Source organism: Manis pentadactyla, chromosome 14, assembly GCF_030020395.1.
Source record: "Manis pentadactyla isolate mManPen7 chromosome 14, mManPen7.hap1, whole genome shotgun sequence".
NCBI classification, from domain to species: Eukaryota; Metazoa; Chordata; class Mammalia; order Pholidota; family Manidae; genus Manis; species Manis pentadactyla.
In genome coordinates, this window is record NC_080032.1 from 21,886,087 (window position 1) to 21,912,522 (window position 26,436).

The following is a 26,436-nucleotide window of genomic DNA, read 5'->3' on the forward strand; positions in this document are numbered from 1 at the left end:
AGTGTTCTGGAAGATACTGGCCCCATTTTACATATGAGGAAACTAAGGCTCAGAGAGGTTAAGCAGCCTGCCAAGTTCACATAGCCGAAAAGAGAGTAGGGACTTAAACCTCTGGAATCCTGTGGAAGAAGGGCAGAGTCTTCCAGAGGAATGAGGGGAAATGGAGATGCAGAGCCCCTTTTCAGAGGGGAGAGAAGGCAGGGGGAAGGTGAGGATTTGAAAGTCAGCTGGGAGCTGGAGGCCTGGCAGTTGGGAGGGATGCCAGCAATGGCAAATGAAAGAGTCAAAACTTGGTTCTCACTGCTCAGTTCATGGTGCCTACCCTGGGGTCTGGGGTGAGGAGGGTTCTGACACCCATGCTAGTTCAGAGGGAAAAGTCCTGCAGTTGACTAGTAATGTCTGCTCTGAGAGCAGGGTAGATGGTGGCTGCACTCGTGCAAAGTATCTTAGACTCATCAAGCCTCTGCTGGGAAAGTGAGGGAGTCCCAGATGGGAAGGTGCCGGCCCAAGGTCCCCCAGCATGAAGGGCTAGGCCCTAGGTCCTCCTGATATGGATGCAGAGCCTGGGTCATGTGGCTCCCTTGCCAGTCTGGAAAAAGTCATGTACATTCAGGAAAATGTGGCTTGGGAAGCAACCTACAGTTATCAGACAAGAAAAATTCAAGAACAAGGAACGAAAAATACTAAGGTCAGGGAATCATGCGACTTGTGAGAATCTAGTACATGCTGAGTAATTCCTCCCACCTCTCCTGAGACCACAGTTTACAGATGGGAGCTGGGGAAGTGGCTCCCCACACATGCTGAGTCAGGGTGCTGCCTGTGGCATTTGTGAACACAGCCACTGCAGGGCATGGCATGGGGCACAGAATGGGGGAAATAGTGGAAGCCAGCTCTAGAGGGAGGTCACAGTTGTGACAGGCTGTTGCCATGGAGCCAAGTGAGGGGGGAGGGAGAGAAGTTGATCAAAACCCTAAGTGTTGTGTACCTACATGTCAGTGTTTCCTCCTGACCCAGGGGAGGTATTTGGGCACATGTCTAAGGATGACTAAAACATCCCAGAAGCATGACAAAGTAGAGGAAATAGTCTTTACTCAAGTCTCTCTTCAGAAGGAATATTCTGAGAAGTCACTTGGAGTAGGGGATGAGAACCTCAAGGAGGAAAATCAGGCCACAAGTTGTGGGCTGGCTGCCCAACATCCATCCACCCTAAATTATTAGTCAAATTCAATCAGTTGTGCTGCTCCCATTTGACTTAACGGGAATTGGCTAGACTTTAGCTGCTAAAGAATGGCTATGTGACCTGATTTTGGCCAGTGAGATATGAGCAGAAGGGTCTTCTTGCTTTGAAGAAGAGTCACAGTGAAGAGCTCTTCTCTGGGGCTGTTATGCTTGGTGGCTGGAGCTGTGGCAGCTATCTTATGATCATGAAGTAGGCCACACTAAGGAAAATATTCCCTGCTGAAGTTAGCATACCCTTAAAAGATTTGCTCGAATTGTTGGGTCAGTGAACCCAGGAACCTGCCCTGCCTCTGGAGGTCTTGCTATTTGAGGTAATAAATGTCCTTTTTTAAAGCTTTGAGGGGAGATATTTTGTTGTTGTTATTTACAACCAGAGGTTTCTTAATGGATAAACTTTGAGGGGCTGCAACTGCTCCCTCTGAGGAGTGTGGCTGTAGATAACCACCTGGAGGGGCTGTTGTCAGCTCAGTAGGGTAATGGTTAGGGCTGGAATGGGGTTCCCTGAGACAGCAGAGGGCCGCTGTTGCTCATCCTTTCCCTGGAAACCTACCTCTGCTCTTGTGAACGAACAAACATGGAAAGAAGAGATTACCCCCCCCCCCCCCACCTCCCACTGCTGGCCCTGCACCTTGTATGTTTTGATGGGGCTGTTTTGTCTCTACTCTGGATCTGGTGTCAACTGTCCACATCTCTCAACCCCTCCACAGATCATCTTACATCACCTTACACAAACCTCATTATGAAAAAGGCCCTGATACTTGTCCCAATTTCTAAAATCTCAGCAGCCAAAATGAAACTCTTCCAGAGCCCCAAAATGATAAACTGCTTCAGCCCAGCTGCAGATTTTGTATTTTCTGATGCAGACTTTTTAAAAGGTGGGCCCATGAACTGTTTTTAACTGAGGGTTTCAAAATGGCTGCCTGCTCCTGACAAGAGGGGTCAGTGCTGCCTCGGCCTGGTCTACCTGTACTCAGGCCAAGGCCGTGGCTAGTCCTGCCAGGCGCATCTCTGCAAGCACTTGGGTGCTGAGGCTGCTGCCATGGCCCTCTCTTCATCGTTTAGGGGCGCTGTTGTCATTGCTTCTCTAGTTGTGGGACTGAGAAATCCCAGGGCAGCACACCCAGGCCCTCTGGGCTGCAGTTCCTTGAGTGCAGGGTCCAGGCTGCCTCCTGTGAGCCTCCCAGGGCCTGGCAGGGGCACACCCGTCATCACCCCCTGCCCCTGCCCCCTCAGCATGTGTGATTCTTCCCTCCCTCCTACAGCTGCTTGGGCAGGAAGGCATTGGTCCTGAGACACAAGCTGAGCCAAGTGGGGTCTGGGAGTTTTGAACTGGGGAGAACATGTGCATCTGGACAGGCCACACAAGGCCTGAAGCCTGGCTAACGTCCTGCTCTTGGATTTCACAAGGTTGTGTCTGGGTTTTCCCAATAAACCATTTGTACATCTTTTAGGTGGATCACAATTCTTTCAACCCATTGGTTTGTGAGTCCACAAGACACCCAGTGGATATTTGTTCTAAACTCCTATGTTCATATCTTTCACCAGCATCCTTCCTAGCCTGATGTACACAGTGGGGCCAAATAAAACCAAATGAATTAGGATTGCCCCCTGTTTACTGAGACCCATCATATTTGAACTTACTAAAAATGTAGATTCTTGGCCCTGGCTCCAGGAATTCTGGTACAGTAGGTTAGGACAGGGCCTAGGACGTTGCATTTTTAGTAGGAAACAAGGGATTTTAGGATTCCAGTTTAAGGAATGCTTTTAATCTTCAAAGAAACTTAGAAGACAGTATGGTAGCCAGCTTCCATGATGGCCCCTAATAACCCTTGATTCCCGGTGTCTACACCCTTGTGTAGTCCCTTCCCACACTGAATCATGACACTAAATCATTTCTGTGGCCAAGAAAATACTGTGGAAGTGACAGTGGTCACAGACCCTAGAAAATCTCCCGAATCTAGGTCACAGAAGACACTGCAGCCTCTGCCTTCCTGACTCTCAGCTGCCATGTTGTCCGGACACCCGAGCAGCCCTGTGCAGGGGCCACTCGCAGAGAAACTGAAGCCGCTAGCCGAAGCCAGCCCCGGCTTGCCAGCCACGTGGGTGCACCACCTAGGAAACACTCTCCAGGTACAGAACAGCCTGCCTGGCTGACAGTTTACTGCAACCTCATAAGAGACCTAGGAGCCAGAACCACCCGGTCAAGGCACCGCCAGATTCCCAGACATCGTGAGATGTTTATTGTCTCAAGCCACTTAGTTTTAGTGTTATTTGTTATGCAATAAGAGGGCAAGTGTATGTAGATACTATTTTGATCATATCCATTTTACAGATAAGGAAACTGAGTCTTATTGAAGGGCCCTGGATTACCTGATAGTGGGGCGCCAGACCCAGGCCAGGCTGAGTTCAAACCCAGTGCTCTTAACCACACTCAGGGCAGGAGAATGTCACAGATCTTTAAGGAGATCATCTGCTTTATCTCTTCACTGTGGCCCTGGGGAAGCTGACCTGGGGTGAGGAGCCACCTTGGCCACGTGTTCCCATCCCTGCTCTTGTGTTTGGAGAGGTTCCCACAAAAGCAGTCCAGTATCTATAGCAACACACACCCTGTGCCTTTGACTACACAGCCTTGGCCTTTAGCTTGACCTCTAGAATAGTTGCCCCAGTGGTCCTGGGCCAGTCAGCCCGGAGAGGTCTGGCTTTTTCATTCACTAGGAGGTGATGGGAAGCAGGCTGCAGGCCCAATGGAGGAGCTTAACCAGGAGGTAAAGGAGGGTAAGTGGGGGAAGTAAGGACCACAGAGACCTGAGAGTCAGGGCTATTGGTGGGAGTGGGCCCTGCCACTCTCCTCTGCCCACCGTCTCCCCAGGCAGATGGAATCTCCTAACTTCCTGCAAAGGTGCACATCTGACCATAGCAATGCCCTGCCTCACACCCTCCATGGCTCCCCAGTGCCCTCAGGAGAAAGGCATATTTCCCAGCATGCCCCAAGGGGCTTCAAGATCTGGTCCTGGTCCCTCTGCCTCCACCCCACACCTCGAATTCCTGCCTCCCATGGCCTGGTTTCCCCATATTCTTGTCCGTATCCCATGTCTTGCCTGCTACTCCTTCTGTCCTCCTTCTCTGCCTCTCCTGTAACTCCTACTGCCTTCCAGGTGTCAGCTGGCACGACTCCTCTAGGAAGCCTTCCTGGGCCTCACTACTCGTGCTCTCATGGTCCCTCCCACCCTGTTTCTACCACTGAAGCACTGTGCACACAGCAGGTACTTAATGAGTACTTATTGCTGGAACAGATGCCAAGTTCCCAGCTCAGCTCTCTGCTCTCCTCTGTCCCTTGAGCTGAACCCACCTCCTTCTTCAGGTTTTCCCTGCCTTCTCATTGCTCTCTGGTCTCTCCACTCCCAGCTCCCCTGTGAGCCCCGGTTCAGATTCCCACGTTTCTGTGTTGTTGCTGCATTTCCCACTCCAGGTGGGCAGTGACTGCAGACACAATGTCAAAACCAAAGCCAGAATGGGTCTTTGGTTCCCAGGGCCTGGGCACCTGCTTCTGCACATCCTTAGGTGGCTTGCATGCAGATGTGGCTTCTCCTCCACTCCTGCCCCATCCCCCACACCATGGAGCCACATCCTGGGGGTTTCTGACCTCTCTAGAGCTGCAAACTAAGGGTCCAAAGGGCCAGTCCTTGGCTTTACTTAATTTGAATCTTTACAACCACCTCATAAGGAAGTTGCCATTATCATCTCCACTTTACAGCTCGGGAAACTAAAGGCACAGAGCGATTCCGGTGTTTGCCAAAGGTCACATGGCTCAAACAGGCGGCCCTGGGGCTGAAACCAGGTGGTCTGGCTCTATGCCCAGAGCTCCTGACTCCCATCCTTTTCCTCTGGCTCTGGGCAAAGGCCAGGCCCTCCTGAAATGTCACCTTAATGGCTAGCTCAGAAGTTCCTGGGCCAATGAGTACCTTGGCTCTAACCTGCAACTACCTTCCCGTCCTTGATCGGGTGCTCCAGTATCCCACGGAACCATCTGCTAGGTTTGGAGCAATTAGTTATCCTAACCAGTGGGGGAGGCAATTAATCATTTAGTTCCCTTTGCAAGGACATGTGGAAAAACTGGGGCAAATCAGAAGATTTCCAGACAAAGAGGAAAGGTCTGTCTTGGGATGCCATGGGGCCTTGGCTCATGGGTGAGTAATGTTTAATGCCATGCTGGGGACTCTCTTGACATTATTGGTTGAGGAAAAAAAAAATCTGCAGCTTGATGCACACAGAGACTCACCATCATGGGTAGAAAGAACCCAAGCCCCGCTCGTGATAGCAGTAAGTAATATGTGCCACATACTGTCTGATGGGTTTTACAAGCATGATTATTCCTTATAATGACCTCTGAGCTGGCTGCTGTAATACCCTCATTCTACAGAAGGGGAAACTGAGGCCTTGGCTATATAGCTGGGAAAGGGGAGATGCTGGGTTGATCACCTCTTAGCATATGCCCATCACGAGGCTGGGGGCACCTGCCATTCACACACCCCACTGAGGCAGGTGCAGCCTGTAATCTGGTTGGTCTTAGGGTCATGGCCTGTGGCCGCTGATTTGGGAGCAGGTATGATCTTAGCTCCTTAATACCAGGCCCCAGAGTCTAACCTGTTTACACCCTGATGTACTGAGTGGCAAATGGATTCCAATCCTTCCATCTTCCTTTGCTGGAGCCCACAGCATAATCACCAACAGAGATGCCCACAGGCCCCGGGTGGGTGGCACAGGTGAGGACCAAGGCAAACCCAGGCATGTGTCCCATCTAAAGGGAGAAGCCACTCCCCAGCTAGCTGTTGTCATCTGGTGTGGCCAGATCTTACAGTTTTCAAGAGAAGCCAGTAGCTGTAATTCTTATGGGACATGTGTCCATATTTTAATAGTGGCAAATTAACTTAAAAACCAGTTTTAAAAATACTGTTTTGTAAAACACCTGTGAGGGCCAGATCTGACCCCCAGTGTGCACCCTCAGCTCCAGAACAAAGCAAGGAGGACACCCAGACATTATTATCCAATTCTGTATTGAGTGACGCATATACAGAACGTGTTCCTGTTTTTTAAAATTTTAAACAAAGTTCATCAATCTCTCATAGAAACGGTTTTGTGTGTTTTTGTTTTGTTTTGACCGTTATAGGACATGAACCTAACAAAGATGTTCACGGGTCTGCTGGCTTTAGGTACAACAGGATTCCTGTGGTCAAAAGACTATACTAAGTGCTTAATCAAATCCCGTTACACAAAAGCCAGATTTAGTTCTTTGAGAATCCTAGTCTTGTGTGTAAGCTTGGATTTCAATGTTGTGTGGGTTCCAACAGTAAAAAGTGGTATGTTTCCCCACAGTTTTTAATTGTGATAGGGTGGTGGTGGCTAAAAGGAGATGTTTCATTTGTTCCAGATTTGATTACTCTGAAAATTGGTCACTGTTTCTTACTGTCAAAATATAAAAATACCTTCATCTGGATAAAAACGTATACAGTGGAAAACTCTTCAATGCATAGCCTGGGTGTACAGAAAAGGAGGTTTTCCTGCAGGGTTTGCATTGTTCTTCACTGACTGGTGTGGAGACTGCAGCCTGGGCTGGGTGCATGAGAGTTGAGATTTCTGGAACAGTCTTCATTTGTCCCCTTCAGGTCACTGGGTTTTTCTGGCTGGGTTTTAAAATGCTTGTTGCATCCTTGAAAGCCCCACCGGCCTTCTCTCCCCCTGGCATTGGGTTGGCACTGATTATGGCCACCCTTTCATTATCATTCTGGATTCAGCGGGGGAGTCACCCAAGTCAGCTTTCCCACAGTTTGAAAAAGGAAAATAAAACAGGAGACAAAAATTCAACAATCTGGTGGCCTTTCCATCCAAATTGGGAGCTCTTTCCCTAGTGATCATGAGGACAAAGACACTGGAGGGAGGTTTCTCCGAGGGGGAGGTCGAGTCTTTGAGTCCCAGAAAGTCACATGTTGGGAGGCAGGAGGGTGGACCTGAAGACTGGGATACAGTGGTTATGCTGTGGTGAACTCAACCTTCTTGCTTTCTTTTGCATGGACTTGGAGTTGCAGATGCCTTCCAAAAACTGCACTACAGTCAACTTGAGAAGATGGCAGGAAGGGGAGTTGGGGCCACTAGTTGGATGAATTTACTTTTTGGTGCTGGGTGCTTGTAGGACTATTACTACCAATCATTTTCCTTAAAACACAGGGAGGAGAAGATGGTGGCCACAGTCTTGCTCTGGGACCCAGTGGGAAAGCCTCCTGTACCATGGCCATGATTCAGGTTGGGGAACGGGGTCACTCTGACTTAAGTGCCACGCTCCAATCACCTGCTCCCATGCCGGGCTTTCCAAAGGATCCAGAAACACATAGTGTCTGCAGATGAGATGGCTGTCCAACCTGCACAGCCCACAGGTTTCTCACTAGAGGAAGTGTAAGCAGTTTGTTTTATACCATGTTTACATCTCAGATAGGATGTTTGGCCACAGCCCACATCTACAACATTTACGACGGCACAGGACATTCTATTCTGTGTTATCAAGGTTGCAAACAGGCCATCAGAATGAGACACATCCTCAACGGCATCAAGGTTTTCATTTAGAGTCTTTTGGACTTTCCCTTTTCAGCACGGTTTCTAGAAGGGCAGTAGCAATGTGCTGTGTCTCACAGACAGATGCGGAAAAAAAACCCATGGTTCAAAGGTTATCTAAATTTTGGTCAGTCTTATATAAGTGTTTTGTGATGGCTTTGAACAATTGTCTTCTTTTAATCTCATCTAGTGGCAAAAATGACACAACTTCAGTGTATACTTCTCAACAGTTGTGACAGCATCCTGATTTTATAACTCTGTAATATCAAAACAGCATCGGCTGGGAATAAATTCCAAAGGATCCTTTATTAAAATATCTAAAAGAGGTCTATAAATATTTATTTATTTTTCTAAAAGAGTTTGGAGTTTCCAGGTGAAACTGCGGTGCCACTTTTCTTCTGCCTCCTGCAGAGAGGCCAGGATGGAGAAGAGGGTGCTCTCTGGGACAGGGGGTGCCGAAAAGAGGAGGCAGTGGCACTTGCCCCGTCCACTCCCTCACAACTTCATATAACTAGGATTACAACAAAAAACATAAATGGCATAACATTGCCGTCCACATTTTGATGGTTGAGTTCTTCCCTCTCTCACCCCACCCTGTCTGGGAGAGTGAGTGAGGGAGGGAAGGTGGCTACGCAGGTGTGGCCCTCAGCCCCTCACCCCTGCCTTCAGAATTCCCACTCCAGGGCCTCCTCCCGATTGGCAGCCCTCTCTAGCCGATAGATGATGCTGTTCAGGTTGGCCATCTTCTCATGCCGCCGCTGCAGGTTGGAGTTCACCTTGGTGCTGGGGTTCAAGGCCCCAGCTGTGTCGGCTGTAGGGCTGGCACTCGGCACTTTGGCAGGGGGTGCGCCAGGTGGGGACGGGGAGATCGGGGCTGAGGAGGAGGGGACAGGTGATACAGACATCATGAGGCCCGGTGAGGAGGCAGCTGAGGGTGAGTTCAGTGACACCTCCAGGCTGCAGCGTGAGGACTCCGAGGCTGACTTAAAACTTAGAGGGTCCAAGTGTAGCCGTTCCCCACCCTCGCTCTCCTGAGACGGCTGTAGTGAGGGGTGGTCCGGGGTGGTCTCGCCTGGAAGGAGGAGCCCGGGGGCCGCCTCTGGGAGCCTGTTGTCCCCTGGCGGATCGGGATGTGCCTCCATGGGGGAACCTTGGCCTTGGTCCGGCTCCTGTGAGTCCTGGAGCCGGCCGCCTGCCTCCTCTTCGGCAGCCTCCTCACTCTGTTCCTGCTTAATCGTCACCGGGGCCTTACCCTGGGTGCTCAGGGCTGTGAGGCCCTCAGGGCCCTCCTGAAGACCCAGTTCCTTCACAGTAGGCTTCCGGTCCTCGGGCTCGGAGTCGGGGCTCTGGGAGGTGGGGTCTGGGTGGGAGTGGCCTGGCGGTAGGACACTAGAACCCCCACTGGGGTCGGGGTCCGGTTCATCTTGGGTCCCCTCCACCAACATCTCCCGGCGCATCCGGGACCTGGGGCAGAGACGGTGGTGAGCGAGGGGCTGGATGGGGGACTTGGACTCAACCTACACAAGCAGCATTTTGACCCCAACCGCTTCCCTGGGGCTCACTAGGCTCTGAGCTGCTTCTCATGCGGCATCTTACCAAGTCCTCTCAACAACCCTACAAGATCGGTGCTATTATTATCCCTATTTCACAGAGGAAGAAACAAGGCTCAGAGATACTGAGTGACTTGCCCCAGGTCATAAAGCCAGTAAGTGACAGAGCCAGGTCTTGAACTCAGGGCTGTTGGATTCCAAAGCTCATGGTCTAGACCTGTGCTGCCCAGTACAGTAGCAGCTGACCACATGTGGCTCTTGAGCACTTGAAATGTGGCTAGTCTGAATTGGGATGTGCTGTCAGGGTAAAATATACACTGGATTTTTGAAGGCTTAATACAGAAAACAATGTAAAAGAGCTTAGTAAAGTTTTTATATTGGCCATATGTTCAAATGGTTATATTATATACTGAGCTAAATAATATATACTGTTACAATTAATTTCATCAGTTTCTTTTTTTTTATAATATGGCTACTAGAAAATTTTACATCACATATGTGGCTTGCATTATACTTCTATTGAACAGCACCATTCTAGAGCATTTCTCAAGTCAAACCCAGATTCTAGTTTGTGGCAGTAACTCTGTTTTCTTTCCTGCAAGGATTTTTAGACATCAGCCCAGAAGGGGAGACTTGTCCAGGTCACCACAGCACACTGGGACAGAGCTGGGGCCAGAACCTGGGTGCCCCAAATTCCAGTCCAGAACCCATCATATCTTCACTTCAACCACCTCCCTGCTGCTGGAGAGGCATTGTTTCATATGTTACGTTTTAGAGCACTGAGGGCCAGGAATGGGTCTAACCTCTTTTATTATTTTCCTAATAGCAACGAGGGTGATAGAGGCCAAATGAACCGTCTGGGGTCGTAGAGTGACAGGGCTTCCTCAGCACCTGCAATGTTGTGGCCTTCTGCCCATTTACATTAGTAATAAAGTATATATTATTGATATATATTACTAACAATTATAAATTGTAATAAGTATCATAATAATGGATGCTTATCATGTATCAGGCCCTGGGCCAAGTTCTTTTTGCAGACCATTTCATATATTTTTCATAATAAGCTTATGAGGAGATACTAGTTTCATTCCCATAGTTAAGGGAGACAAGGTTCAGAGAGGCACAGAGATTGCCATGATCACAGAGCCAGCAAGGAGTGCAGCTGGGCTCTGAACCCAGCAGACTGGCTACACTCTTCTGCCTCCCTGCCCAGGTGTGGGATGGGGCCTTCACCCCAGGATCCTGAGCCTGGAGGGACTATAAGGGGTCATCTGGTCCTTCTACTGAGGTGGCCTTGCCCCCCTCCCAGGGAACTCTGTCTCCCTCAGTTCTCTCCAGAAGAGAGAACAGCTGCTTGGGGGGAACCCGATTGGTTTCCAGTGAGGTGGGATTTGAGGGGGGGTTTAGGATGCCTCAATGTCTGAAGCACCACCATTAGAACTTCCAATCTGTATATCAAGTATAAATATCAGGCTAATAGTCATTCGCACCATAATAAAGTCTTTTCAATTCCTGACTCCCAGATCTAAAGCAGGGCCTCCCTGGACATTTTTTCTCAAAATATCCTGTTCACCTTTCCCAGAGCTCACTGCAGTTTGTAATGATATATTAATATGAGTACTCATTTAATAGTGACTTTCCTGCTGGTCTATAAGAGATGTTAAGGGCAAGGGCTTTGTCTTGTTCTCTTTGAAGTACAGAGTAGGTGCTCAATAAACATTTACCAAATGAAATAACATAAATAAATGTATTCTATAATTATAATTCTTTGAGAGTGGTTTCTTTTGGGAGTGGAATTCTCTCTGCTCCTTGGTGCAAACTTCTATTCATCCTTCAAAACCCACCTAAAATGACATCTCTTCTGTAAAGTCTTTCTTAAGCAGAATTCCTTTTTTCTTCAGTCCCTTATTCCTTCCTGTTTTATAGGTTGTAATGAAATTGTCTCTTTGTGATTTTAAACTCCCTAAGGGCAAGGATGGCTTTCAACCCCTGTATCTTCAGACCTTGGCTCACTGTGCATACATAGTAAATATTTGTTGAATGAGTATGTTGGATAATAATGGAGTGCTCAGTTCCTATAGGGAACAAGAGGGGAGAGGATGTCCCTAATGCCCCAGGGAGGGAAGGAGGATGTGAGGACCTGTATCTGAGCCAGATAATAAGCATATTTTACAATGTGTTTATGCCAAAGTTGTTTCTTTGATTGTCAATTCAACTGTGGGGTAAGTATTAGATTCCTTATCTGTAAAATAGGCATGAGACTCAGAGAGGTACAGTGACTTGCCCAAGAACACACAGCCAAGGTGGGACTTGAACTCAGATCTGGGTGATGCCTATGCCTGGGCCACGCAGAGGGAGATTTCAAGTGTTCCACCCTTCAGGCTTCTCCTTCCTCTTTTCCCTTGGTGATTAAGAGACCTTCTCTCTACCCCTGGAATGCATAAATGGACTTCCTCTCTGGCACAACATGAACATCTGAGACATTTCCTGGTCGGTAAGCTTGGTGGGGGTCACAGCAGAGACGGTCCCTGAAATCCCAGCAAACCTTCTCTGTAGGGCTCTCAGCTGGCCTGCGGAGGCCCCACTGCAGTCCCCTAGGAAGGACCCGCCTGGGAAGGCCCTGAGCCAGCTGTGGGACTGAATCCCCAGGAAGCCCTGCACACTGCAGGTCAGAGGGGAGGTTCTGGTGAGTGGGAGGAGGCAGACACAGAAATAGGAATCACCCGCTCCCTGGGGTGGGAGGGGCCTGGGGGGCTGCCAGAGGGGTCTCCTTTGACTTTAAGAGTGAGAAAGACCAAGAGCTTTCAAATCAGGGCTCCTACATGAGGCTCAGCAGTTAGTTCGGGCTCCTCAGGCCTGTGCCCCAAACACCATTCCCTGTCCTGTTGTAGAGACAGACACAGAGCGAGCTGGGTGAGGTCCTAGTAAGGATCATGACAATAATTACATCAAACCCCCACCACACACACACTACATGCCAGGTGTTTTATGCTTCCATGTTGCCCACTGAATCCTCAGGACAATGCTACAAAGTAGATCCTGGCATGGCTCCCATTTTAAGGACAGAAGACTGAGCCCCAGAGAGGTGAATGGATTTGCCCAGAGTCTCACAGCTGGAAGACTGGAGCTGGGTGGGATTCACATCCAGGTTTGCCTATTTCTAAATCTCAGCAGGTATGCACATGGTTTCCCCATTTCCCAGAGGCCATGCTGGGCTCCCTCCAAGCCACAGGAAGGGGAAGGCAGTGTGGCCAAGACCCCTGGCCACCCTCCCAGCAGCCTCACCTGTAGTTGTGGAACCAGTTGATGACGGTGTTGGTCTTGAGGTTGAGCTGGAAAGAGAGGAGCTCAATGGTCTGCTGGGAGGGGTAGGGCTCCAGCTGGTAGGCCTTCTTTAGCGCCTCCTTCTCCTCCGGTGCCAGCACCACGCGGGGTTTCTTGATTTGCAGGAGGCTCAGGTCCTGCGGCTGCAGGCAGGGGCTGGGGCACTCAGAGCGGGTGGCTGGAGACTCACTATCAGAGCCGGTGCTGATGAGACCGTACCTGCGCTTCAGGTAGGCTGGGGCGGGCGGGGAAGGGAGCACTGAGAGGGAGCCGACCAGAGGCCGTGCTGCCCCCAGATCCCAGGGGCGGGGGCTTGGCTGCAGGCTCATGCCCGGAAGGTAGGGACCTGCTGCCAGTCTCATGCTCTCTCCCTCCTTGCTCTTTCCACACCCTTCCAATCCCTCTGCCCATTCCGGCGCCTGCCCGCACCTGCCCAAGGGCAGGAGACAGCTGTGCCTGCCTCTGAAGTCTGGTTGTTAGCGCCCAGGTGTTAAGTATATAGCAGGCTCAGCAGAGCTCTCACAGACAGGGAGTGCTCAAAAAAAGGGTGCAGAAGTGTCCCTGAATTTCACTACAGCCTTGTTGGGGACAGACTGGGACAGTAATTTGAGTGAACCCAGTAAGCAGGACGCATCTCAACCTCAATTTGTCAAAATGTGAAAAAAAAAAGTCCACTTCAGAATGGAAGACGTAAGGCACTAGGGTCTTGTTTCATCCTCACAGCAGTGCCCTGAGGCAGACACGATTGGCTCTTCTTTTCAGATGAAGTAGAATGAGGCGTAGAGAGGGGAAGTACCTTGCCCAAGGTCACACAGCCAGGAAGTGGCAGGCCAAGCTCTCAACTGCAGAGTGTCTGGTGCCCACCGCCCAGCCTTGGCCCTGGGCCCTCATCGTGAACTGCTCTGGTGCCATGACGGCAACTATTCAATGACTCACATCTTGGACATCCCCCAACTTACAGCTTTTTAGATCTCACCTCCCAACTTTTTTAGCTCCTGAGCTTTATTTAGATCCAGAAATCCCTTACGCACAGCATGAGATTGGGTGGGCACCTAGGGCTCCACGCCAGCCCGTGTTTTCAGGGCTATAAGATAATATTAGACAACATAAGAATCTGTAATCTCCCTGCCTGCTCCCACAGGGAGGGTTCCTGTACGCTGGGTCAGTTCTGTGCTTTGCTGGGTAATGGGCAAAGGGGGATCTCTGTAATAGGGAGCTGATGCAGAGGACAGAGGGATCAGAGAGAGAGTTTTTCAGGGACTATGCAGTTGGGATTGGTCAAAGGCTTTGAAGAAATGTGGGTGTGTGGAAAAATGCTGAAAGATGGTACTGGAATTTTCATGAGGAAGTAGTAAATACTTAAATGGCTTTCAATTATATTCTGTGGGATTGCTATTTCTTGCAGTCCCACACCAGGCTGAGACCTGACCACTGGGGCCCTGGGTGTACTTGGATTACAACTAGATGTGCTTCCAAAGGGAGAACCTGAGGCCAGACCCTGTGCACCCAGAGCTCACCTTTCTTCTCCAGCTTCTTCATGTCCCTCAGCTTCTCCACATTATGCGGGTCATTGAGCCACAGCTGCATGCGCACAAAGGGCTCCCGTCCCTTCAGGCTCAGCTTGTGCCAGGGTTTGGGCCGGGACAGCAGGTCAGACACAGAGCCCTGAGTCAGCCCTAGGATGCTCTCCCCAAACAGCCGCTGCCCTGGGAACAGGGGAGGAGGGCAACCTGTTACCCTAGGCTGGGTGGAGGTGCTCCCAGGCGAGACAAGAAATGGGCCAGAGACACAGGGCAGAACCCGGAGGCCCAGACACATGTGGGAGCCCATGCCCAGTGTGAACCTGGAGGGGACCTCTCTGCAAAACACATTTGTGGGGGAGAATAGATAGCTATCAACAAAGATGCTTTCATAATTTAGATATTCTTCATTACTAGGGGATCCCTGAAACTGTCTTCAAACTTCATGTGTATAAATTAGTATGAGCTGTAGTTAGTAATTTGACATATTCTATCAAAATCTCAATGTGCATGTCCTCTGATCCAGCAATTCCACTGCCTGGGATTTATCCTCCACTTGGGGCACAAAGATGCATGTGGGTGTACTTTCCAAGGCAGCAGGAAACTGGAAACAACAAAATACCCATCGGTGGATTAAATATTTGAGGCATCCATGGCCTGAAACACTGCAGAAGAGAAAAAGAATGCAGGTGGTCTAATCATTCTAAGGGTATCCAGAAAACAGCGTTAACTTTTAAGATGCAAGTTGTAGGACAGTATGTGTGTAATTTCATTTACAAAAAATAAAAGAAATTAGGTGTACGCATGTTCTTGGATGTGTTCAGAAATCATCAAAGATTACATAAAAACTATGCAGTGTAACTGGAAGGCTGGGTGGGATTTTGTTTATTTACTTTTTAAATTATTTTTTCTCTACTTTAAAAATGAACATGTATTAAATAATGAAAAGGTATTTAAAAATAATGAGCATGTCTTATTTCTGTAATAGAAACTAGTGAAAACTGTGGCAGTGTTTGTGTGCCTTGCTCTGGGAGACGGGTATGACCTGCATCTGATACTTGGGGGGAATCTGTGATCCAAAAGCAAAAGAATCCTAGAACATATTTCTCCTCTGTGCCCCCAGCACTGGATTAGGACTGTGCTGGAGTCTCACTGTTACTAGAATTCTTGTAGTCGTCCTGGAAGGGAGGACGTTTTGAAAGCTGTGGGTTGAGGATTTCAGGTCATATCAGACCTGCATTCACCTCCCTTTTGTCTCATTCAGCGGCCCAGGTCAGATGCTCCCAGAGTGTCCTGGATGCTGCCCAGCACCTGCAGGCTGGACCCCAGTGCCCTGGCATCTCACTGTGGGCACTTTCTTAAAGGCAAGCAGGAGCCAAGCAGGGCAGGAGGCAACATCTCTGATTCCCACCACCCTGTACCTAGGTTGTTGTCTGTGAGGACCTCTTTGACCCTCTTGGTGATGGAGTATGTGTCCAGCTCGGGGGACATGGCCACAATCTCCTGGATGCCCCCTGTGGCCTGGCTGCCCGAGTACATCTTCCCCCCCAGCGAGGAGCTGGAGCGTCCCTCTGGCTGCTGGTTCTCCTTGATGCTCTCCAGCGCCAGGCGCAAGGGCTCCTGGGAGCTCTTCTCCGGCTCTGTGGGGCTGGGGGGTGGGGATGGCGAGGACCTCGGCTCGGTGGGACTGGCTGTGGGCCACAGAGAGACAGAGAGGGTGGTTGCTGCGATCTGACGTAGACATGCAGTTTGGGCAAGCTTGTTTGATAGAGCCAAGAGCTGCCAACAACCCATTTTGCAATCACCACAGTAATATCTCAGGCAGGGACCACCCTGGATGCAAAAACCGGCCAGATGAGGAACAGGATATTTGCATAGTCTCCAAGTACCTCCCCACAAGACTTACTAATTACAAAGGGAGAATTAGTACCCTTCTAGTGCAGCTACCTGGCAGACCCCACCTTAATGAAGTGCTCGAAGTTAACATCACCAATCACAGGATAAATTAATTGGTGCTTCCTGATATCATACACTGAGGACACAGCGTTGCTTCTGCGATATTCCTGCCCAAAGTGCATGGCCTGAAATCTCATTACAAGGAAGCATCAGCCAAAGCTGAACTGAGACAATCCAGAATAACTGGCTTCTAGTCTTCAGAAATGTCAACACTAGAGAACAAAGAGAGGCAGAAGAGTCGTCCGAACTGAAAAGACTAAAGAGACATGATGACTAAATACAAGTGGTCCTGAATCTGATCCTGGACAGAGAAAAATAAAATTACATAAAGGATGTTATTGGGATAATGGAGGAAACCTGGCTATAAATGGTGGGTTACGTAACAGCATCGTGTAATTGTAAAATTCCTGGTTCTTGGGAAATGCTTACTTAAGTAGTTAGGGGTAAAGGGACATGAGATCATCAAATAATTTCTCAAATGGAGAGAGAGAAAGAGCACAAATGTGATGGTATTAGGAAATGGTGAATCTGTGTGTAGGTTGTAGGGAGTTTGGTGTTCTATTGTTTCAACTTCAGTAAGTAAAAAATTACATCAAAATAAAAAATGAAAAAAATTAGGTTGGCAATCATCTGTAAGTACAACCACTGGGGATTAGCTAAACAAAACATGGCGCTTCCCTCCAGCAATTAAAAATAATATAATGAAAAGATGTCCACATATGTAAGTTCTGGGGCCCCACAGCATGGTGATTGTAGTTAAGTGTAAGATGTCATACATTTGACAATAACTATGAGATGTTAATGCTCTCAATGTAACAACGAACTGTAACTATGTGAGCTGAAGGATGTGTTAACTAACCTTATCACGTAAACATTTTGCAACATGTGTGTATCAAACTATCACACTGTGTGCCTTAAACTTACACTGTCAATATGTCAAATACATCTCAATAAAGCTGAAAAAAGATGCCCACAGTACATTAGCAGGCTTAAAAAGTAAGTGTTTATAAGCTACCTTTTCCATTTGTCATGAGACATTTTATGTGAATATATGTTAGAAAAACCATTTGGAAGACATCTTGGGTGGGGTGGCTTTGCCAAATCTCTCAAATGGGGCCATAAAGCACGTAGCTCTACACTTGCACAGACCCTATTTGGGGCTGTCGAGAGGACTCCGAGAGATAATGCGGGTCCATCTCCTGAGGGGTCAGTTACCCAGTGGACTCTCCAGTGTGAGCTGAGCCTCCTGACGGTCCTGGGAGGGCAGAGGACAGTCCCAGGAGGCACCCCTAATCGGGTGGGGAGTGTGGTGGAGGGTCTGGGAATCCCAGTGCTGGTCTGGACAGTACCTTCCAGCAAATTAGAAAAAGGTGCCTCTACCTCAAGGCAGTCAACTGCCACCTGCTGGAAATTTGTTAAAATACATATACAAATGTATGCCAGCTAGGAAGTGAAGGAAACGATCTGCAGTAGCTTTGATTCCAGAAAGGACACCCTGAGGCTATCTGGATGGGTTCTTCCTTCCCTGTGGAAGGTAAGATCACTCTGGTCAGGGCACTCTCATCTCTAGAACCTTCAGTGGCTCCCCACTGCCCTTTGCACAAGAAATGTCTACTTCCTTGTTCTCATATTTAAGGCTCTGGACTCTCTTGCCTCTGCCCACTCGACAGACCTGGAGCTCCTCACATTCTCTCCAGGACCCTCTCTCCCTAAAAACCTCGTAGGTTCTTCTAAACCCCCCTATGCCTTTGTCACCCTGAAGGCCTTCCCACTAACTTTGAACTCCTATGCATCCTTCAAGGCCCAATTCCAAACACCCGTTCTCTGAGGTGCAAATCTTTGGGGTCTATTAGCACCTTGACTACACACTGTCACATTCTATTATGATTTCTTGCTTGTGCTGGGTCTCTCCCCTGCCAGATGACACTGGTGCTGATGACAGTGACAACTGATAAAGCTTCACTCACTACATGCCCAGAATAGTGCTAAGTGTTTTAAACCCATGATCTCGTGACCCTTAGCACATCTCTAGGAGGGAGGTACTATGTCATCCTATTTTATAGATGAGGAAACTGAGGCTCAGAGAAGTAAGCCAATGTGTCCAAGGTCAGACAGTGCCTTGTGGCAAGCTCAGGTCTGCTCACACCCAGCTCTGTCCCCTCACCCACTATGAGCCCCTGAAAGGCAGGGGCCACCCATTAGTCATGGCGAGTCTTAGAGCCCAGGGAGGCAGGAGGTATTGGGCTGTCGAGTGAATAAATTTTGGCCAGGACTTCTGATTATCCCGGAAAGGTGCAAAGTGAAACTTCAAAGTTCCGAGTATTGGTATCACACCCCCGTGAGGCTGGCAGGCCACGTCTGGAGTCATGAGAATTTTACTGTCCACCTCTCCAACCCCCAAATCAGGCTGATCCTGGCTATCCAGGTGGCATCCATTTGATGCTGGAGCTGACATGTCCCCTTCCCCACCATCACCGTCACCAGCAGGGATGAAAGTTGACGGGGAAGGGCCAGCCTGGGAAAGCAAGAGACTGTTTCAAGAATCCTCCCATCGCTGGCAGGGGAGTGGCTGGGCTCAGCTGGAGAAGGATCAAGGGTCTCCCAGGGCATCTGCTTCTTGGATGACCATCTGCACCCTCATCCCCACCCAAAGGGCCAGATTTCCAGCCAGTGAGGGAGCAGGATGAGGGGCTGGAGATACACCTCGACGATAAGCCTGAAACCAGCCGGTCCCCCTCTCTGCACTTCAGGCGGAACACCGGCCTTTCTGACCACGCTGACTTCAAGCACCGCTGCTTTACAAAACCACTGAAAGATGCAGAAATCAGCTCTATCGGGAGGAACACACCAATTGTAAAGGGCTGGGTTGGACGTGAACAGTCAGGTTGGCTGGGGCTTGAGCAGGGCACTCTGGATAGGGGTGTGGGCAGAGGGCAGGGGGGATACAGCAGGGCGACCACTCACCTCACTTTCCTGGGGCTTCCCTGGTTTTAGCACAGAAAGCCCCACGTTCTGGGCAGACAGGCAGACAGGGGAGTGGGTCACAATGGACAAAGGGAGAGATGGAAGGAGAGAGAGTGACAGGGAGGGACAGAGCAGCTGCAGAATGCGAGAGGGACAGGGAAAGAGGGAGCAGGGAGAGAGATGGAGGAAAGAGGCCAGTAAGAGACAGCGAGAAAGACGCCCCTGGGGGAGGGAGATGGAGGGAAGACAGAGGGACCATGCGTGGGGAATAGGGCTTCCTCAACGGCTTGAGCATTCCCCACTGTGGGTATTGCTAACGAGGCTGGTGAACGAACAGCGGGCGCAGGGGGAGGGCATGCCTCACAACACCCACCACCACAACCGGTATTTGCTCACCCCCAACTCTCCGGACAGCAGGGGCTCTAGCACCAGTTCCTGGGCACCGGGACAGGTCCAGGCCCAGTCCTCCCCACCCCCCAGCCGGTGTAGGACCTTGTGGGCAATGGATCACTCTCCTGCCTCTAGGCTGCGGACAAGTGGCAGCTGTGGGGGCCTTGGCTGGATCAGCCGCACCACACCCACTGCCATTACGCCAGCAGCTCCTGCTCGCATCTCTGCCGCCGTGAACCTGGAGCCCTGGCTTCCTGGTCTATGGGTGAGACAAGGCATCCACCCTCACCTCCCTTCCCTAACTGTGTAAGACTTCCTCTGAGCTTTTGAGGGTTCTTCCTCTAGGCAGACCATTCCTGATATCTTTGCTTAACTGTTCTTACCTACTCTCAACAAAATAAATTAAAAACAAAACAAAAATAGACACTGGGCAAGTGTAAATCAAAGCCACAGTGAGATACCACTTCACACCCACTAGGAGGGCAACAGCGAACAAATGGAGACAGCAGGTGCTGGTGAGGATGTGGAGAATAGGAATCCCCATACATGGCTGCTGGGAATGTAAATGGTGCAATCCCTACAGAATCCCCTCAGGAAGTTAGACAGCCACCATCTGGCCCAGCAACTCCACCCTTAGGTATGCAGCCAAAGGAACTGAAAAGAGGTGTTCAAAAGTGTGTACATGAATGTTCCACAGAAGCATCAATGACACGTCAAAAGGTGGTCTATCCATACAATGGAATATGATTCAGCCATAAAAAGGAATGAAATTCTGACATTACACTGGATGCACCTTGAAAACATGATGCTAAGTGAAATAATCCAGACACAAAAGACCACATATCGTATGAACGCATTGATATGAAATGTCCAGAACAGGCAAATCCATACAGACAGAAGGCAGGCTGGAGGCTGCCAGGGGCTGTGGGGAGGGGGCAAGGGGAGGGACTGCTTAGTGGGTAAAGGGCTTCCTTTTGGGGTGAGGGAAATGTCCTGGAATGAGATAGAGGTGGTGGTTGTGCAAAGTTGTGAATGTATTAAATGCCACTGAATTTGTACGCTTTGAAAATGGTTAAATGGTAAATTTTATGTTATGTGAATTTTGCCACAATAAAAAATTAATTAAAACAATTAAACATAACAGAACAAAACAAAGGACAGGAACCCTTCACAGCCCTGGGCTCTGGAGTAGGCACTTTTGTGGGCCTACTGGCTGACAGCCCTGTGTTCTGGTCTTGGCTCTGCCACTAACTGGCTGGTGACCACTGGCAAGTCATTGTACTACTCAGACCCTTGATTCTTTTTCTGTAAAAGGGAATGACAAACAGTCCATCTGGTCTGCCCTTGTAAGGGTTAAGGGAGAAGAACTGCAAGCGCCCAGCATCATGGGTGGCAAGCGGCTGCTGTCCTGTCATGGCCATCAGCCTCACGGGGCAGAGGGCTTCAATGAAAAGCTGTCATTATAAAATATTTCAAAGCTATAGACTAATACAGAAAAGAAAATATAAGCCCTCCCTGCATTCCCTGGGCCCATCACATGGATAGATGTTAATGCTACCTTACTTGCTTCAAGTCTCCCAGTTTGTTTTAAAGACAAAAAAGCAACAGAGACAGGCAGAGTCAACCCTCCCCTCCGTGTCTCTTCCTGGCCCCCTCCCTGTCCAGTGCAGCCCCTCTCCCCAGGCAGATGGGGTGGGGGGCTCCTTTTTACATTAATGCATAAGCTTGCAGATTATCTCATGGGGGTTAACTTCTAAAATAAATATCACCCAGGACACTTGACGTTATGTTGCTGGTAGTTTTCCTGTTGACACCTGTGGATTTGGTTAACTTCTGTGAACCCGAGACATGGTTTTGTCCTACTGACTGATCCCCACTTAATGGATGGGCCAACTGAGACTGAGCGGAGGTTCTCAGATGCAGAGCTCAGCCCCTCCTGTCTTGGCCTTTCTCTGGTCCCCATGGCCATGGCCCCTCATTCCACTGTGGAGCCTGGGTGGGCACTGCACCAGGGCCCTGACAGAAATGTCCACTTGTCATCCTGGGGTGGCAGCTTGTGCTCCCTGGAGTCCCCCCTGCCCCCTCCCTTCAGTCTCTGGCTCTGTGACTTTGGGCAACATTCTGAGCTTCAGTGTCCTCACCAAGGCGAAGTTCAGGCTCCACCCTATCTGTGCATCACTACTGGATGGATAACAGCTGCCCAAGGCCCTGTGCTAAGGATTCTGAGGCTCCCTGCTGGATCACGGAACGGGGGATCAATTGGTGATTCCGGATTCCCAGCAGGGGCTGGGAGGGTGGGGCTGCTTTGCCCGCAAAGTATTTTCTTTGCTTGCTCTGGACATCCTGGCACCACCCAGAGGTTTAAAACCAGGGATGGCTGCATCCCTCTGGTTGAAAGGGTGGAAAGGGAGCAGGGAGACCAGCTGGGAGCACCCTGGTGGGTGGGCAGGGCAGTGGGACGCAGAGAGGCAGGGCTCTCTGTGGTTCTGGGCGTTGGCAGCATCCCACCAGAGGGCCTGCCCACACTCACCCTGGGAGGCACTGGGCTGCTGGCTGGCGGCCTGGCCAAGCTGGTCGGAGAGCCACAGCTGCATACGGATGAAGGGCTCCCGCCCCTTCTGTGTTAGCTTGCTCCACGGCTTCGGTCGGGACAGCATGTCGCTCACACTGCCCTGTGACAGGCCCAGCACCTGGGGATGGGTGGGACAGGAAGGGTAGGTCAGCAGGCCCCTGGGACACTGACATCTTCTCCCTTCTCCCCGCAAGATCCTTAGGGACCACTGTTCACTCTTGTTCCCTCAGAGGGCAGGACTGCCTCCATTTGTACTTCATTTCCCAGGTGCCTCCTGTGTGTCTGTGCCCTGCCCTCCACCTGCAGTGCCCTTCCCAATATCCCTACATGTAAAAATCCTACCTGACTTGGAACCCTTCGAATGCCTCCTCCTCCAGGAAGCCCTCCTGTGTCTCCTGCTTAGGTCACTTCTCCCTCCTCTGAGCTCACCTGACCCTTTGCTTGCTCCTCTGCTAGGGCAGAGGTGATGTTAAAAACTAATTAACTGCTGATACTGCAGGCACACCAACCAATCAGGAGACCCCTGGCTGGGCTGACCTTACCCCTTTAAACAGCTGGACCACACACGAGAGGGTAGGAGAGTCCTGGAGAAGGGGAGGTAAGGGGCTATTCCTAACCAGATGGAAGCGTTTCACTCCTTTAACAACTGCGGAACTGAATGCCAGCTTTGCCTGTGGCCCCGTTATCCACAGGACCCAGGGACAGCTGGACACAAGAAAAAGCATTTGGGGTCACGCAGACCTGGCTTTGAATCCTGCTTTTGTCCTGCTCTTGCTCACACACACATACGCTTCTTCCAGACCACGGACACCGGGGGCTGGGTCCTCAGGTGGTCCTCCCTCCCCAGGCCCCACGGGCCCCGCGGCCTGAGCCTCCTGGGGTGGGCTTCACTAGCTTCACCTTCTCCCCGAAGATCCTCTGGCAGATTCCGTTCTTGGCTAGCTTCTCCTTGACCTGGCGCGTCAGCTCCAGCGTGTCTACCTCACGGTACATGTAGAGCTCGTACTGCTCGGGGGTCAGGGGCGGCACGGTGGGCTTCAGTGTGCGGGGTACATATGCTGGGTAGTAGGCCAGCCGCCCACCGCTGCCTGCCTCTGGGATTCCCCCCTCGGCCTTGAGCTCACCCACTCTGGGGGGCTCATCCTCGCCCCCAGCCGCCTCATCCTCGGGGGCTGCAGGGGCCTCGTCCCCGCGGGGCCAGGCCCGCCCGTTGGGCTGTCCAGAGTAGCCGGAGGAGGAGGAGGAGGAGAGTGAGGGCGAGACAGAGGCATAGGGGCGGCCGAGCAGGCCGCGGTCTGAGGCCCAGTGGTGGTCAAAGTAGCCAGCGTCGCCGATCTCTGACTTGACCTTCCGGATGATGCTCTGCACGAAGGCGGCGGGGGACAGGACTGTGAGGGATGTCTGTGTGGCACTGCTGCTGGTCCCCCCGATGCCACCGCCACCACTGCCACCACCGTCCTCCTGCTTGACATAGGCTGGGGCCCCACTCTGGCTCACGGCAGCCAGTGAGGGCCGCTCTGGGGGTGAGGGGGGCACCGACCGGCCACACGGGCCTGCCTCCATCTCCAGCAGGGCCTGCTGCTGTGCTTGCATCTCACGGCGTGCTTGCTCCAGAATGTTCTTGATGGCATCTTCTGAGGTGCTAGCAGGGGCTGTGCCATTGGTGATGCTCAATGGGGCTGTTGAGTTCTTGGGCTCACCTGTGAGGAGGAGGATAGGGTGGCCAGAAGCCCTTTGTCAGGGCATGGCTTGAAGGACAAAGATGTTCATTGCATCAGGACGTATTTATACCAGCAAAATAGTGCAGGCAACATCTATGTCCAACAACTGGGGACTGGTTAAGTAAATTATGGTCCATCAATATGGCAGAATATTAGTCAGCCATTAAAAATCAGGTGGACAGTGAGATTTTACCATATGTGGGTAAAGTGCTCACAGGGATGACATTAAAAAAAAGACTTGCCTTTTGCATGTGCTACAATCCATCTCTGCAAATGTTCAAAGACAAGGAAACACCATAGCAAACAAAAGAAGCTGCTTCAATTATTTCAACGGCAAAATAATGGCATGATCCCAAATGCCCATGGAGAAGAACATGGAGAATAAATAGTGGAATGGTCACACAGTGGAATACTATACAGTCGTGGTTGTACAATATTGTGAGTGTACTAAATGCTGCTGAAATTGTTCACATTAAAATGGTTAATTCTATGTCATGTGAATTTTTCCTCAATTAAAAAAAAGTAATACATGTCAACTGTGAAGAGCTAAGAAAGCACAACAAAATTAAGATGTCCTCTAATCTCTCTCCCAGAGGCAACCACGTGAAATATTCTCATGTATTTCCTTCTGGTCTGTTTTCTAACTCCATCCATGGATGATCATATTTGACAGAGGGAGTGTAGTCTGGCTTGTCCCCACTTAGTATCAATATGAGTATTTTTTCCTGTGATCCACCTGAAGCAATATTCTCTGCTTTACTAACCTGATCCCCCACTGTTGGACACTTAGGTTGTTTCTAGTTTGTTACTGTAGTGAATCATGATAAAGGAATAGCTTGTATATAAATCTTTGTCCCCATTCTGGACATTTTCTTTAATTCCCCGAAGCAGAGCTCTTGAGTTAGCAGCCAGCCACATTCATTTCCTTCCCAGGGGACTGCTAGTTGCTCTGTTTAATATTGGCTCTTGTCAGCCATGTGGGGCAATAACCGTGGCACATATCCTCTTGGTGAACTCTTCACAGACCCTGAATGGAAACCCCCTGGCTGACCCACTTGTGCAAATGCTTCTTCTGCTGGGATGTCTCCTTTTAAATTTCCCTGCTGCTTTGTTTCTGACCCCCTGGGGAAGAGCACTGTATGGGGAGTCGGGAGACCTGCATTCTCCCTCGGTCTCTGTGTTAACTATGAGCATGTCTCCCATCTCTGGCCTCAGTTGTCCTGTTTGTTTAGTGGGGGAGTTAGATTAGATTGTTTCTCATGGTTCTTTTCACCCCAGTATTGTGTTTCATCCACACTTGTAACCTGTGTCTAGCACACAGAAGTCACTTAAAAAATGTTTACTAAATGATTGTCTCTTTCGCTACAGGAGCTGACCAACAAGACATTAATGTGTACACATTGAGGCTGAGTGGATTATATGGGTGGGGCAGTGTGGGCTCCTAGCAGGGTGAGCCTCCTTTGCCTTTCCCAGGGACCAGGTGGGAAGGAGCACCCTTTGGAAATTTGGCTCCCAGCAGCAGAGGCTGGGGAATCGGGACATTTGCTCTGAGTTGCCACCAGGGGGCAGCAGACCCTGCGAAATGGAGTGGGAGGTCTCAAGCCAGCATCTGGTTGGAAGTGGGCAGTCTACACTCTTGTTGTAGGACACTGTGGTGGACTCTAGGGATGTGACTTTGTTCTTGGCTGCAAGATGTTCCCAGACTGGTGGGAGGGACAGCCACATCAGCAAAAGCATTTGTAACATAAACAAATGCAACAAGACACAAAATAACGATAATGTCAAGTGTAAAGATGGTTAAACTTTCAGGACACTTACATACCAGGTCTCAGGGTATGTGTGTGCCAGTCCTGATCTCATTTATACTCACACAATGTAAAAAAGGAGTACTAATACTGTTCCTATTTTAAAGATGAGAAAATGGAGGCACACAGAAGCTAAGTAAACTTGCCCAAGGTCACATAGCCAATAAATGGACAGAGCCAAAAACTTGGAGTCAGGCTACTTTGGTTTTACTGCACCAAACAATACAAGTAATTATGGGGATCCTAGCAGGAGCTGTATCCAATCTGTCTGGATGGCGGTGGATGACTTCTTAGAGGAGGTGACTTCTGAGTTGATTTGTAAAGTATGAGCAGGAGTTGGGCCAGTGAAATGTGCTGGGATAAGGATGGCATTAGGGGTACAGGAAACAGCATGAGAATGGGCATAACTATAAACAGTTCATATGAGAGGCACATAGAGAGGTTGGGAAAAGTCAAGACTATAGGGCCTGTAGGCCTTGTTGAGGAGCTGGGATTTTATCTTGAGGGTAACAGGGAGTCATGGAAAGATTCTGAGTAATTATATAACCATGTGTGTGCTTTAGCAAGATCTCTTTGGCATCTGAGTGGAGAATGGGTAGGAGTGGGGCCTAGTGTCATTGGCAAGACCAGTGAAGAGGTTACATCAGCAGTCCCAGCAACTGATGGTAGCGGCTCACTAGGTTGGTGGCAATTGGGGTAGGGAATGGACAGGCTGAAAAAAAAAAACAGAGAGTGAATGACCTCAGACAGGTTGACTGATTGGCTGCCAGGGGTGAGAGGCCAAGGAGCCCA

At 50.0% G+C, this 26,436-nt stretch overlaps 1 protein-coding gene across 12 annotated transcripts in view; it reads right to left on the bottom strand.

The window, feature by feature from the left end:
* Positions 1 to 4,828: 4,828 nt before the first annotated feature.
* CUX2 (cut like homeobox 2) overlaps positions 4,829 to 26,436 on the bottom strand; it is a 246,301-nt gene continuing 224,693 nt past the window's right edge. For all 12 annotated transcript variants that reach the window (XM_036929334.2, XM_057491241.1, XM_057491239.1 and 9 more), the window contains 6 exons: positions 23,019 to 23,818; positions 22,077 to 22,236; positions 15,658 to 15,927; positions 14,234 to 14,422; positions 12,678 to 12,951; positions 4,829 to 9,306 (listed from right to left, as the gene is read on the bottom strand). In XM_036929334.2, the coding sequence (XP_036785229.2) occupies positions 8,508 to 9,306; positions 12,678 to 12,951; positions 14,234 to 14,422; positions 15,658 to 15,927; positions 22,077 to 22,236; positions 23,019 to 23,818 (2,492 nt within the window). In that variant the 3' untranslated portion in view covers positions 4,829 to 8,507. The remainder of the gene's footprint in view (positions 9,307 to 12,677; positions 12,952 to 14,233; positions 14,423 to 15,657; positions 15,928 to 22,076; positions 22,237 to 23,018; positions 23,819 to 26,436) is intronic.